The 15,225-nt window shown below is 45.5% G+C and overlaps 1 protein-coding gene across 1 annotated transcript in view; it reads left to right on the top strand.

Moving 5' to 3' along the window:
* The window catches only part of LIMD1 (LIM domain containing 1), a 66,193-nt gene that overhangs the window by 41,121 nt on the left and 9,847 nt on the right, over positions 1-15,225 (top strand). The window contains exons 3-4 of the mRNA XM_014852434.3: positions 11,350-11,417; positions 13,939-14,001. Coding sequence (XP_014707920.2) covers positions 11,350-11,417; positions 13,939-14,001 — 131 coding nt within the window. The remainder of the gene's footprint in view (positions 1-11,349; positions 11,418-13,938; positions 14,002-15,225) is intronic.

Below are 15,225 nucleotides of genomic sequence, written 5' to 3'. Positions count from 1 at the left end.
CTGCTATATTGGACAGTACGGGTAAAGTGTCTAGTTCCTAAACCAGAGTTCACTTATTCATAAGAAATGATCGGTGAAGTTTATTATTTTTAGTACCTTATACGTCACAAAGGTAATATACTCACATTAATTGACCCTAAATGAAGGATTTGTTTTTGGTCTCTCAATTTTATTCCATTACTCTAGTCAATTATCTTTTAAAGAGATTTAATTAATAAAAAAAATTGTATTTATCCATGCAGTTACTATTTCCGATCCTCTTCATTCCTTTGTTTAGATCCAGATTTTCACCTGATACTATTTGCATTCTGCTTAAAGGACTTCCTTAAATTTTTTTTTTTGTAGTGCACATCTGCTGGTGATGAATTCTTTTGGCTTTTTGTATGTCTGAATTCATCTTTATTTCACTTTTGGTTTTAAAGGATATTTTTTGCTGGGTTATAGAATTCTAGGTTGATAGTTTTTTCTTTCACTTCTTTAAAGATGTTGTTCCATTGTTTTCTATCACAAGTCCGATGTCATCTTTATCTTTGTTTCTCTGTCCACAATATCTTTTTTCTGTGGCTGGTTTTAAGACTTTCTCTTTATCGCTGATTTTGGGAAATTTGATTATGATGTCCCTTGGTGTACTTTTCGTGTTTCTTGTGCTTGGGGTTTGTTGAGCTGCTTAGATCTTTGAGTTTATAGTCTTCATCAAATCTGGAATGGGTTTGGCCGTTATTTCTTCAAATTTTTCTCCCTCTCCTTCAAAGCCTCTAGTCACTCCTTTATTAACCATCTTGAAATTGCCCCACAACTCAGTTATGCTGTTTTCATCTTTCAGATTCTTTCCCTCTCTGTTTCATTTTGGATAGTTTCTATTGCTCTGCCTTTAAATTCACCAATCTTTCCTCCTGCGATGTGTCATCTAATCCCGTCCAATGGATTTGTCCTCTCAGATATTTTAATTTTCATTCCTAGCAGTTCAGTTTGGGCCTTTTAAAATATATTGCATGTTGCTGTTTAACTTTTTGGACATATGGAATAGTAACAATAACCTGTAACGTCCTTCCCTACTGATTCTATTATCTGTAAGATCTGGGTTCATTTCCGTAGACTGACTATTCTGCCTGTTATGGTTCGTGTTTGCCTGCCTCTTTGCGTGCCTGGTAATCTTTGACTGAATGCTGCACATTGAGAATTTTACCTTGTTGAGTCCTGGATGTTTTTGTGTTCTTTTAAATCTTCTTGAGCTTTGTTCTGGAATGCAGATAAGTTATTTGAAAACAATGTTCCTTTCTAGTCTGGCTTTTATGATTTGTTTGGTGAGTTTGATGCAGAGCTCAGTCTAGGGCAAATTATTCTGCACCCCCAGGGCAAGACCTTCCTGAGTGTTTAACTCAGGACCCCAAGGACTGTGACTTTTCCCAGTCAGGCTGGTGGGAATAGGCACTGTCTCTGCCCTTGTGAACACAAGCGCTGTTCTCTCTCACCCCTGGCCGTGGGTAGTTGCTTCACACGCCTGTGCTGATCCCTGCTCTGCTGCGTACTCAGCAGAGACCCACTGCAGATCTGCAGGATTTTTTTTTCCCTGTGTGGCGTTCTCTTTTCTGATCCAGATGATAATGGTCTGGAGTAGTGGGAAAGGAAAATGAAAAGAGAATGGATTTGTAAAACTGTAGGAAAAAGAAGACTTGGGGGTGGCCAGTGAGAAGTGAATGGGCGTGTGGCGCAGTGCTGCTCAGAGTGTGGTCCTCGCAAGGAGAGGAGCACGGAAACTGAGAACGTTTAGAAGCTTTTATAACAATTCAACTGAGTCATTTGGGGCTTGGATTTTATGTTTCATTTTTCCACATTATTGTTCTTTACAGGAAAATAAGTCTGACAGATGGAAATTAAAGACAAAAACCCCACAAACCTGGCCCGTTACCACTGGTAAACTGAGAGGGCAGGAGTGACCTGGAGGGTTTGGACAGAGAGGGAGATGTAGCTGGATGTGGCTTTGGGCTCAGGTAGGTTTCAGTTGAGGAGACAGAGGGTCCTTGAATCCTGGCCACAGTAACTTACGCCACATACTTAGGATGAGCCCTCCACGTGCTGGTTCCCCACCAAGATCCCAAGTTTTGTCCTCTCCACCTCAGCCTCCAGCAGGGAACCCAGGGGCTTGGGTAACTGGCCAGCCTCTCATTTCTGGGAAGTGGCAAAGGCAAGGAGCCCACCCTGGGCGTTTCCCTCTCTCCTCTTCTGCCTCGGTTCCTCAGCCCGTGGCGGCTGGATGAGCCTGTGGAATCAAGGTTGATCTCTTTCATTTGAGCTGAACCAATTTGGTTGGTTTCCTTCTGTTGCTTTGTTATTAGCAATACCTTTTAAGAGTTAACCTATTCTGGAAAAAGCTGTTTGAAGAAGTAGATAAGGTAGAACCTTGTGCAATGATGCAGATGTTCCACAGCTGCCCTGGCCACAAGTGGTCCTCAGGGACTTGAAATGTACTTGTTCAAGTACTTGAACTGAATTTTTGTTACTTTATTTTAATCAAGTTTACGTATGAATAGCCACGTATGGCCAGTAGCCACTGTGGACACTCAGGCAGGAGTTACCAATTGGGGTGTTATAATAAAAACACAATCTGAACAATTGCTCGTTCTTACTTTTCTCAGAGACTCTGCTCATTGTCAGGAAAACCTTGCATTTTTACTTTTTAGGGAGGTATTTCGGAAACTGAAATCTGTGGTAAAGTCTTACAGCTAAGGGCCCTTTACTTTTCCAGAATAGGTAAGTTGTTTCTCTTTCTAGAGGCAGGGAGAATGGGGAGATTTGCAAGTTTAGTGTTATTTGTCAGATTCAGGGGCTGACCTCTCTTTGTGACATGCTCAACTGCTGTTTCCTTACCGGCTATACTGGCTTCAGCCGTATTTTTCTCTTTTCAACTGAAGGTGCCCCAAAGGCAAATATAAAATATTCATTCACTGCAGCTATGGGAAGAGGCTTTTTGGAGTGGATTCTTGATGAGTCTGTGTATTTATTAATCAATCTTTTATAAGCTATTGTGATCAGAAAAGAAAGAGCAGTTCAACTACTATATTCTAAAGTTCTGGAAGATCCATTTGGTATATTTTTAGTGTGCATATCACTAGCTGTTTCTGGTGCAGGGAATTCCTCTGCGGGAAGCAGTATGATTCTGCCACTAGAATTGTAAAGATGTAGTGGTGACGCGCTTTCCCCTCAGCAGCTCTCTGTTGGATGCTAACTGTTCAGGGGTGGTGTAGGTCTTAGCACTTCTGTTTGACCAAGATGAATCTCATCAGGGGGAAGTGCTGGTGCAGAGGCAAGCCTGAGGCACAGCCTCACCCAGTGGTTCTCAGGGTGTGGTCCCTGCACCAGCACAGTCAGCGTCAGCTGAGAACTTATTAGAAAGGCAAATTCTCAGGCTCTTCCCAGACATACTAAATCAGAATCTGAGGATGGGGCCCGGCAATCTGTGTTTTAACAAACCTGCCAGATGGTTCTGAAACGTGCTACAGTTTGAGAACCGCTGGCGTAATGTTTTGGTGTTCGCCCCTTGACCATTCCATCTTGTTTTCTGTCTACATGAGCTCTGGCACAGCACAGCTGGCTCCAAGTATGTGCCACCATCGGGAGTGAGTGAGGACAGTGAAATTCGTCCCCACTCAAGGGAGTAGTGTGGGGAAGAGGTTTGATTGGGAAGGCCAAGAAATCCACCTTCTTCCCCAGTCTGAGAGAGAGTCCTTTTGGGACAAAGTGATGGTGTAGTGTGGTGGGGAGAGTGTTGACTTTGCACCAGCGAGACCTGGTGCAACTCTTCTGCCAATTAGTTTTAGCCACATGGGCAATTTTGCCTGATCTCTTTAGCTTTTGTTTCTCTATCTGAAAAATGAAGATTCAGTAAAACTCTATAATGTGATAAGTGGAGTTAAACTGCCCAAAATGTGAGGTAACATTATTGCGGGATTAATGAAATGACCCGAGCCGACCTCCTCTGCTAGCCAGCCTGGAGTTCTCAGAGGGCCGCGTGCTGTTCCGACCTGTCCTGGTCCTGGCTGTGGTTTGGCGCCACCTAGTGGCGCTTGGCTGCTCTGGCTTCGATGTCAAGGAGGAGGGTTCTGGGTCCTGCGCTTGATTGGAATTTGCAGGACAGCGGCAGGCAGTGATTCCAGGAATTTCCAGGTTAGTTGGTGTCTGTTTCGGTGGCTGGATGTGGAGTGATCCAGCCTGGAGAGTACTTTCTCTGCCTCTCTGCTTCTCAAGGCGAGGTTGCTTGCCGTTTCTGCCTGGCCTCGCCTCCCTCAGAGTGCCTGCGCTGGAGATGGGCGTTACTCACAAATCAAGTTATATCCACGTGGGCGCCATTATCAGGGACTTTTGCAGAATTGTCTAGATGGTTAAGGATATATGATGTAGGTACAGTGCCCAAGACACAGAAAACACTTTAAAACATGGAAATTCCCTTTTCTGTTCCCTGGGAGGGAGAGAGAAACAGGATTCCATGAGCATTCAGAGGTGCGGGTGGGCTCATGGCAGAATGCAACGAGCCTTCACTTCAGAGCAGACACCCCTGGGTTCCCAGCCTGCCCACTTACTGCCTGGGCAAGCCTCTCGGAGCCTCAAAATTTATGAAATGGAGATGATAATGTTTAACCTCTAAGTATTGTGTTTTTATGGAGAGAGAAGGAAACCGAAAGAGTTGGGAGCCCCCCCAGGTGTCATTCCTAGTGATTTCCAAGAGCAGTCAATTCCCGCGTCCTTGCACTGCTCCACGGTGTTGGCCTGTGATGGGTTTATTTCTGCCTGTTTCTTGGGCGAACGCTTTCCACGCTCGCTGAGCCTAGAGCAGGTGATGGGGAGTGAGTTTTGGACGTCTCTTGAAGAAGCGTGTGGCAGCGCAGGGGCAGGAAGGGGGGCTAATGATGCAATAACAGGGGTGTTTTTTGAACATCTTTAAAACCTTTTTAATACATGAAAATTCTAAATACAGTACTTGAAACTTAAAAGGCAGTCTACACATGTTAGTTTTTTTCTCTCACTCTGACAAAACACAAACTAATAGATTTGGATGTGAGATCCAGTTTGAAAACTCAGGTGGTCTTGTAAAACTTTAGTGAAAACTGGAGTTTGAGGCCTTCAGACCAGACTAAGGCCTCACCTTCTCAGGGCTGCGGGAGAGTCCTCAATTTTTTTTTTTTTTTTTTGAATAAAGGAAATGCAGATGCAGCCTCTGAGCCCCTCCCCTGGCCTCTGGGGTCTGGACATGGGGCTCCTCAGCTCTCGGAGCTCCTGGCAGCAAGAGGATTTGTCTGGCCAGCTGGGCAGTTTTTCAAATGATGATCAAAGTAACACCTACCCCTTATTAAAAGTTTGGGGATGGATTGTAATTAGTCTTTAGGTAGTGAACACAATGTAATCAACACAGACATCGAAATATAATGATGTACACCTGAAATTTATATAATGTTATAAACCAGTGTTACTGCGATATAAATAAATAAAGTTTGGGGAAGCGTAGGAAGGTATAAAAAAGCAAGCAACTAGTGAACGAGGCCCCCCCACCTCCCTCCCACTCCCCCCCAATCATGCAGCTACGGTGTCTCTCTACTCAGAGGCACTGTCACTCTTGGCCAGATTTCCTTTCCAGTCCTTTTTCTTTGAATTCCTTCTTTGTGTAGTTGAGATACACAATTTTTAGATCTTACTTTTTAACTTTTCACATTATTACATAAAGATTTTCTTTTAAAAATTAAAAAGAAAGTATTATTTTTCAGATTATAAATATATAATTCTAGGAATTAGAATTCCCCATGGCACAGCGGTTAAGTTCGCACGTTCTGCTTCTCGGTGGCTTGGGGTTTGCCATTTTGGATCCCGGGTGCGGACATGGCATCGCTTGGCAAGCCATGCTGTGGTAGGCGTCCCACATATAAAGTGGAGGAAGATGGGCACGGATGTTAGCTCAGGGCCAGTCTTCCTCAGCAAAAAGAGGAGGATTGGCAGCAGTTAGTTCAGGGCTAATCTTCCTCAAAAAAAAAAAAGAAATGTGTGAAGCAAAAGGCGACATTTCTCTCTAACACCATCTTCCAGTGTACCTTGTACTAGAAAAAATTTTTTAAGTATTGAAATGTATAAAGTACTAAGTGAAATTTTGCTTTAATACAACCTGTCAGTGCTATATAATACTAGATAAATTGAAAAAAGAAATTTATAAAATAGAAAGTGAAATTTCCGTGTAATAGTATCTACCAGTGCTACCACTGTTAGTTTTAGTGTGCAATCTTCTAGGTTTTTTTTCATGTCAGTGGTGTGTGTGTCTATGTGTATAAGTTGCTGAAATGGAATTGTGCTATAAATACAGTTATCTAGCTTGCTTTTTTCACTTACTAATGTATTTTGAATATCCTTCGATAGTATAAACATTTTCCAATATCACTAAAACGCTTGCATGGCATTTTAAATGGCTCCATAATATTTCATCATTGAGATGTACTGTGTTTATGTGACCATTTCTCTGAGGCTGTCAGTTTGGGTCTGAGTAAACATTTATTTGCATTTCTTATTCTTTCCCTCAGCTAAGTCTCAGACAACCCCGGTAAATCAGAGAGAAACATTTTCAAGTTTCGTCTCTAGGGAGAGTTTATCATTTTGCACTCTTGTCAGTAGTTTACAGAATTATGCAGTGACAGCAATCACAAACGAATGTGATCATTTAAAAAATCTTGGTTGATATCTTAAGTGAAAAACTCTTGCTTTATTTGTGTTTGTTGGAATACTAACAGTTCAATGCGTTGGCATGTTTAGTGATCTTCCTCTATGATTTTTGGAACAGAGATGAGAACAAAAAATTAATTCCCACTCAGATTCCTTAGAACTCCCTGGACCCCATTCCAGGATCCAGAGCTAGGCGTTCCCCACGCATGGGGTCAGAAGCTTCATCTCTCTCTAGGAAGTCCTGTGCTGGGTCGAGACGGCCTCCTTGCTCCCTCTAGTGGCCTCGTCAGCAGCTGCAGCCTCGCCTCCTTTCCTCTCATCAGAGCCCGGTTCACCCCTGTGGGAAATCCCAGAAGGGAACCGCAAAGGGAGCTCCACAGACGGGGCTGGACCTGGGCTTCATTTGCGGTCAGACTATGTGGGGATTGCTTCCCTTTATGGCTGGGCAGCTCCTGCTAGGGTGGGCTGTCTGTGTCCTTGTCACCTTGGCTGCTGGGGAGGGACTGGAGGTGGCAGATCAGCTCTCACCCTGGTGCGTGGTGGGGACAGCAGGTGGCAAGGATGCTCAGTTGGTTCTCCTCCTCCTTTCTAAACCTTTGAGTCCTCTGGAATCTTTTTATAGAGGGGAAAGTTAGAAGTAAAGTAATTAAAATTAACTTCCGTGCTGCCAGGGGGTTCTGTTAGTGAACCCTGAAATCATGCAGCTGTAGGCACTCATTCTTGTTACCGTAGTGTAGCAGAATCAGGAAATGCTTGTCAAGATTCTAGAATGGGACCCTTCTAGAAGAGAGGGTAACTAACTTTGAAGGAGGGATGGGAGAGAAGGTTTGGAGAGCTAAAGACTTGTTGCCTTCTAGCATACTTTAATACTCCCTCTCTCCTTAAAATTTGTTTCAGGCTATAAAAATAATATAGTCATTGTAGGAAAAAAACTAATCAAAAATCATCAATTTCCTACATTCAGTCTTTTTTGTGGCTGCATAATAGTACATATGCCATAACTTATTTGGTAAGAATTAGACCTTTGGTTGATGCTTATTTTTTGTAAGGTATTATAAATGACGCTGAGATGAAAATCCTTCCAACAGTCTGACTCTGATTATTTCCCTAGGATAAATTTCTGCAGTGGGATTTTGGGTTAAAGTAATCTGAACTTTCTAAATTCTGTTGATTTTTTTTTTTCTTAAAGATTGGCACCTGGGCTAACAACTGTTGCCAATCCTTTTTTTTTTTTCTGCTTTATCACCCCAACCCCCACCCCGTACACAGTTGTATATCTTAGTTGCAGGTCATTCTAGTTGTGGGATGTGGGACACAGCCTCAACGTGGCCTGATGAACGGTGCCATGTCCGCGCCCAGGATCCAAACCCTGGGCCGCCGCAGTGGAGCGCGCGAACTTAACTACTTGGCCACGGAGCCGGCCCCGAAATTCTGTTGATATTTAATATCAAGTTTTCTCTTAAAAGCTTGTTTTAGTGTCTACTGTCCCTGCAGGGTGGAGCGTGTCTGTCTGTCGGTGTTGTTACTAAAACTGAGTGCTATTCCTTCTGCCCTTTGCCAGTTGGATAGACAAAGCATGGTATGTTCTTTTAATTTGCAATGTGAAAAAAAATCGTGAGAGAGGCCGGCCCCATGGCTGAGTGGTTAAGTTCACGCTCTGCTTTGGTGGCCCAGGGTATCACCGGTTCGAATCCTGGGCATGGACCTAGCACAGCTCATCAAGCCATGCTGAGGTGGCGTCCCACAGAGCACAACCAGAAGGACCTACAACTACAATGTACAACTATGTACTGGGGGGCTTTCGGGAGAAGAAGAAGAAGGAAAAAAACCAATTGGCAACAGATATTAGCTTAGGTGCCAATCTTAAAAAAAAAAAACAACAAAACTACAAGAAACTACTTAGGAAATAATCCTTATTTACCTGCCACCCAGAATGCACAAACATTTATATGTTGTCATTTTGGTTTATTTTTAATAAGGGAAGTAGACTATTACAGATAAATTGGAGTCATCTTGGTTCCCCTGCTTGTGTCATTTTCCCCCTTCCCAGGGCAGCTGCTCTCATGAATTGAGTGTCTGGATCCTTCCAGTCCCAGCTTTTATACTACTACCGCATATACAAGTATCAATAAACAGTAAATAGTACTAGTTTGTGTGTGTGTATGTGTGCTTGCTTTAACTTACATATGTACTCTCTCTCATATTAATGCATCCGTGAGCTATTTTCCTTATTTGCACGAGTATGTTTAGTTCGGTTCATAATATGTTCAGATCTAGTTCATTCATTTTGGTTGCTGTATAGTATCACATCTATTAAGTATAGTCCACATTCTTCCTCAGTGTACTGATCAATTTTTTTCTATTGGTGAAGATTGCAGATGCGTCTAGGTTTCTAGGTTCATTTCAGTGCTGCAGGGAGCATCTGTATGTGCACCTCCCTCTGTGCGTTGGGAGGTCTCTTCTCAAGGGGCATCTCTGGGAGTGCGTTGTGAGTAATGTGAATTTTCAGCTTTATGGGCTCTTGAAAAATTCTTCCCAAAGTGGTCGTGCCAATCGACAGTCCCACCAGCAGTGTGAAAGGGTTCCTCTTGTCCCACACCTGCACCAGGACACGGGTTGGGTGTCAGGCTCCATGAGTTTTGCCCATCTGGGAATGAGATAGCATCTCATTGTGGTTTTAATTTGCAGATCTGGATTGCTGGTGGGATTGAACATCTTTTTGAATGGTTATTGCCTAGAGTTTAACAGGTTTTCTCTTCTCTGCACCTTCCCTTCCTATTCTTGGCTCATTTTTTCCACTGGATTACTTGTCTTTTTCCTGCAATTGTTGGTGTTCTTTGTATGTTTTAGATACTGGTACCTTGTTTTATGTGTTGTAGCCATCTTCTGATCCCTGGTTCACCTTTCCTTTTATTTCTTCAACTTAGCATTCATGTCCCCCATTTAGACCATTGCCAAGCCCTCCTAGTATGAAGCCGAGTTGAAATTGCAGTTACATCCTCAAGGAATGTAGCATATACTCAGAGTATTAAAAAGTTCTGTAGGAACCAATCCGAGGGCTGGGGAGACATTGCGATGACAGCGAATCTGGCAGCAACTAACACCACACAAAGAAGGGTCTGACCAGGCCAGGAGGGGGGCCTTGCTGATGGGTGGGGCACAGAGGCAGGACAGTGGTGGTCAGCCCCTCCTTTCCACACCTCAGCCTCCATGTCTGCAGCCCATGGCCAGAGGTGCACTCCTCTCTGCTCCTCCCCGTGTTCTCCCCACGTGGCCTCACGTCCGCCGGCCTCTGACCCTCCTTCCTCCTTGCTGTTGAGCAGTTTGGCTTTTCAACGATTTTGTCTTTTAAACTTTGTGTTTGTTATTTTGTGTTGTACAGAAGTTTAGATTTTTGATGTCCTAGTTACGTCTTTACCATTATAAGATGTGCTTTTGATGTCTTACCTAAGAAATCCTTTTCCATGCCAACGTCAAAGACAGCTGTGTGTATTTTCTTATAATAGCGTTTGTTTTTCACGCTGGGGTCTTTAATCCGTCTGGAGGTTTTTGCTTTTTGAAGTTAAATTTACTTCCCCTTTTGTGGCTTTTCCTCTGCATCAATGCTTTCAGATCCCTTTCTGAGCTCCAACACATCTGCATCGCCAGTTTCTTCTCCGTTGCCCTGTGCTCTTTGCCTGCTCTGGGAAGTCACAGGCTGAGGGCACGCAGTGTTTGCTGAGGGGGTTTCTGTGTGTCTTGTGCACTGTTAATGTTTGCGACGTTGGTGATTTTGGTTTCCTGTGGACCCTAGCCCCAAGGGGTTTGATTCCACTAGTGTTTAGAATTCATTCAGTTTTCGAAACTCCCACGGAGTCTGTCACATATGTTTTGTGCCTGGCCCTGCAAATGCTCTCAGATCTGGGAAGCGCTGAGTCTCCGGGGTCTGTGGTAATGATGCTCCCGCTTACCTTAAACACATGGCCCCACTGTGTTTTGTCATAAGAGATCAAAGCAGTTGACAAAGTATGTTATTCTTGTCAGTGTCCTACCTCTATGGAAACTAAAGTTACGTCTTGAAGGAGGCAGAGTGTTTTGAATTTTTTCTTTCCTGCCCATCCCATTTAGATCAAGGGAAAACAGGAAAAATCATCTTTCCAACAATGTATGTTTTCAGTAGTTTAGATGAAAAAAGACATGAAAATGAGGAAAATAAGAGTTGACCAGCTTATAGGATTTTTCTGATAGGTTGTCACCAGTGTCCTTGGGTGAACATTTCAAAGGTGATGGTCTTAAATGGCTGTGGGAAACAGCAGCTTCACCAGAGACTGTTGCCCGGTACCCCCACTTGTGTGTGCCCCTGCCCTCCTGTCACCACCTGTCTCGCTGGCTTCTTTCTCAGCAGAGAGGAAGTGCGAGAAGTGGACGCAGGATGATTCCCAGGTCAGCCCTGGGTCTTCCTGCCAAGGAGCACCCACCAGGGGACCCTGTGTTTTGCCTTCTGCCCGCCCATTGCCAAGGGCCACAGTGGCTGCAGTAACCAGAAATGGTTATCGACAGCTGGCATTTTCTGCATGTTTATTTCTGCTTTAAAAGATTTTTCCTTTCTTTTCTCCCTCTCTTCACTGCATATTAACATTTTCTTTCTACCCTGCCCTTGTGTTTCCTCCTTAGGCCGGAAGCTGAGAGGAAAAGCCTTTTATTTTGTCAATGGCAAAGTGTTTTGTGAGGAAGACTTCCTGGTGAGTTTGTCACCCAAGGGTCCCCCGCCCCGTCCTGACCAGAGTCAGTGGGGAGCATGTGGAGGGTCCGGGCTGGGCAGAAGGGGTGGGTTCTCCCCATGATGCCCAGCGCCGTTGGAAAGCTGCACTGATGGAGAAAGAGGTCTGACTTCCCTTCTGTAGATGGCTGGGGTGGCCCATGTTCCCGAGGCAAATGACAAACTGCAGAGCTCTGTGCTTTGAAGGGACTTTGGGGTCGCTTGGCCTGTCCTCTTGTTGTTTCGCCCATTTCTGCCTACTCCACATCCCTGAACCTCTGCACTGGGATGGGGCCCCCCTCTTCTCATCCCGCCTGCTCTCCATGTGACTGCAGCCTCTCCACACGTCGAAAGTCCATCCGTGTGCCACTGATGCCCAGATCTGAGCTCCAGCCCCAGCAATACCCCTGAGGCCAGCTGCTGACATCTCACTGCCCGCTGGACAGTCCCCTGGGCTGTCCCTTCACACTTCACTTGTCTGAAGCTGAAACATCACCTTGCCTGGCTCCTTATCTCTGAGAACAGTCTCCCAGGGTCATCCTCGACCCCTCCTCCTTCTCGTCTCTCCCAGAATGAGGCTAACATTGAGCCCTGTGCCACTCTGTCCTCCCTGGGCCTGCTTAGCTCACAGTCACCGTGGCTCAGCCCAGCTAGCCTAAGGGCCTCCTCCACTCTGTGTGTGTGGTAGCAAGCGGCCTGCCTAGGCCCCACGTCTCCAGGGTTCAAGCATGGGCAGAAGCTCTGCGGTCCGGAGCTGCCTGCTCCCTGGCCTCGTGTCTCGCTTACTCTGCTGCTTGCCCTTCTCTGCACGCCGCACAGCCTCATACCTTCATGCCTCTGCTTGTGCCATTTCCCCTGCTTGGAACGTCTTCACCCTTCCTTTGCCCCGGCAGCTTCGACAGCCTGCCTGTCCCCCTGCCCCTACAGTGGAGCATCCCCATCTGTGCTGGCCAGGGTTGCCCTGGTGGAGCAGTGAGCGCCCTGCATCACGTCCCTTTACAAGTCTTTCCCCTACTTGACCATAAGCTCCTGGGGAGGCAGGAATGCGCCCCTTCCCCTTTACATCTTCAGATCCTTAGCGCATCACCAAGCACAGTGCTGCTCGGTGAGTGTAGCTGAACCGACCCTGTATTCAGGGATCAGGAGCTGAGACCCGGACATGGCTCAGGCCCAGCTTCTTTGTGAATGTGAGGGTTGATTCATTATGGCTCGTGTTTGCCAGTAACACACCAGCAAACCCAACTTGGCTTAGTAAAAAGGAAACGCATTCCAGCGCTGCGCCCTGAGTCATTTTCTCTTCAGTCTGTGGCCCCGGCTCTTGCCTGTCGGCTTGTCTCAGGCCTCCTGAGGGCCACATGGTGGCAGTACTCCAGAGTCGACATTCTCTGTTTCAAGTCAGAAGGCCTGAGTGCCTGTCATGTTCCTGCAGTCTCACCGGTTCTCACTGGGTCACGTGCCCGTCCTCGGGCAAAATCATTGGTGCTGGAGGAATGCGAAGCTCTGATTGGCCAGGTCTGCATCAGTGCCCTCCTTGGGACACAGCATGGGGTCAGCCCCGGGAATCACTGGGGACCCTAAAGTGGGTGTGGGATGTCTGTTACCCCTAGAATGGGGAGGAGGCCCGGGCAGCAGAAACCTCCACTACATTACCTGGTGTAGAGTGGCAGAAAGTTTCCCTTTTTCTTTTTCCCTTCCTTCCTTTCCGTTACATTTTCCCCCATTAAGTGTTTGCAATATCTAAGCTTCTAGTATCTTCCAGTGCATCGTATCTAGTGTATTTTCTGAGGTGAGTTCTTCATCTCTTTCAAGACTCCAGCTGTGTGTGTGTGTTTTGGTAAGGTAAGGAAGATCAGATTTATTGAGTTTCTCAAAGCTAACTATAAAAGCCATTGGCTTTTTAACCAGAATCAGACTTGAATTTGAATGCTATCCTTACCTCTTATAGACTGTGTGACCTTGAGAAGTTCACTTAACCTCTCTGAGCTTCTCTTTGCTTCCACTGAGAAATGGTATAGTATATACCTTGCAGAATTGTTTTAAGGATGAGATCAGTGGTCTCAAACATGAGCATCCCTCGGACTTCCTGATGGGCTTGTGAAAACAGTTGCCAGGTCCCACCCACTGAGTTTTCAGTTTGGTAGGTGTAGGGTAGAGCCCAAGACTTTGCATTTCTAACAAGTTCCCAGGGGGTGCCAGGGAACTCCTCCTTGAGAACCGCTGATTTCGAGATGAAGGCGTCTCCGTGCACAGCCTCTTACACGGACCTGGTGTGTTGTGGGTGCCTGGATGGAGCTGTTGTAAGGGCGAGTGGTCTTAGCGTTTGTAATACAGAGGATATTCCGTCATTCATCACACAGCTGTGTTGTCCTTGGGGAAATGACAGATTCCTATACAGAGTGACACATCTTTCTGAGAAATGCCTTGAACTCCTCTTGGCTGGCGGGGAGGTGGCTGGATCCATCTGCCCCGCCGGGGCTGACTTGGCTCTGCTCTCTCCTCTGCAGTACTCTGGGTTCCAGCAGTCTGCGGACAGGTGTTTTCTTTGTGGACATCTGATCATGGACATGGTGAGTAGGGTCAGCCGACCAAGACAATAGTGTGGTGGGCGGGAGAAGCATTCAGAGAAAAAAGAAATTCATAATTGAGAGCGCTATTTCCTCTCTTGATTTTTGCCTACAGCTGGCTTTATTAAAAGAAGACCCTATGCAACGCAGCTTGCCTGCTCTAGTAGAACACACGTTGTTGGCTTTTATTGGTATTAGCATCCTTAACCGTCTGGTCCACGCAATGTCGTGTTTCTCGTGTGGCTCTCTCCTCTGGGCTGTCCGGATCACACTGGCCTCCCTCCGATTTTCTGTGATCCTTGTGGTGTCCCGGGTGAGATGGCAAATGGAGTCTGTTTTCACCGCACAAACCTCAGCTCCCTTGAGTCGGGTGCAGAAAGTCAGGTAAACACGGTGGTTTTTCCCCGTGTTCTGCCCCACTCAGTCTGGTCCTAAGATGAGTTTTGGGGCAGTGGAGCAAGGAGTAAGTTTTATACATTTTGTCCCTCGCTCAGTCACCGGCTCTCTAAGCTTGTCTCGGGCCTCAGTGTCTTTCTCTCTCAGTGGGGACAGTTCTTCCTGCCTGGCTTCCTTATAGAGTAAGGTGGGGAGGTTAATGAATACAGAGTTTTTATTCTGTCTCAGGATCAAATTGTTCACCATTGGAGATTGGCCCCGTAGAATTTCATTAATATACTAGTGAGAGAAAATGATTGTATTTCATTCTTTTAGTTGGAAAGACTTATTAAATCTCTCGCTAAGCTGACCTATTAATTCCATTCTGGAGAAGGGAATTGCTAATCATTGATTTTTTTTTTCCTTTTACCTTTTTATTGAGAAACGACTCAGAGTAAAGGGTGTACATCTTAAGTGTACAGCTGAATGAATTGTTGCATATGCATATACCTACGTAACCACCACCCAGATCAAGATGGAGAACGTCTCCTCCATCCCACACCCTAGAAATTTCCTTCTCATGCTCCTCTCAGACAGTGCCCCCCTCCGACAGAGGTACCCACTATTCTGACCTCTATTGCCCCAGATTCGTTTTGCTGGTCCCGGAACTTCATATAAATGGAATCACACGGTATAGACTCCTGTGGGTCTGTCTTTTCTCACTTAGAAAAATGTTTTTGAGATTCGTCATGTTGTCGCCTGTGTTGCTAGTTCATTTATTTTCCTTGCTAAGTAGAATTTCGCTGTATGGATATAGCATTTTGCTTATCCATTCTCTGCTGATGGGGATTT

The sequence above is a fragment of the Equus asinus genome, chromosome 21 (assembly GCF_041296235.1).
Source record: "Equus asinus isolate D_3611 breed Donkey chromosome 21, EquAss-T2T_v2, whole genome shotgun sequence".
NCBI classification, from domain to species: Eukaryota; Metazoa; Chordata; class Mammalia; order Perissodactyla; family Equidae; genus Equus; species Equus asinus.
Note: the sequence above shows the minus strand (reverse complement) of the source record. Positions and strands in the feature narration are given on the sequence as shown.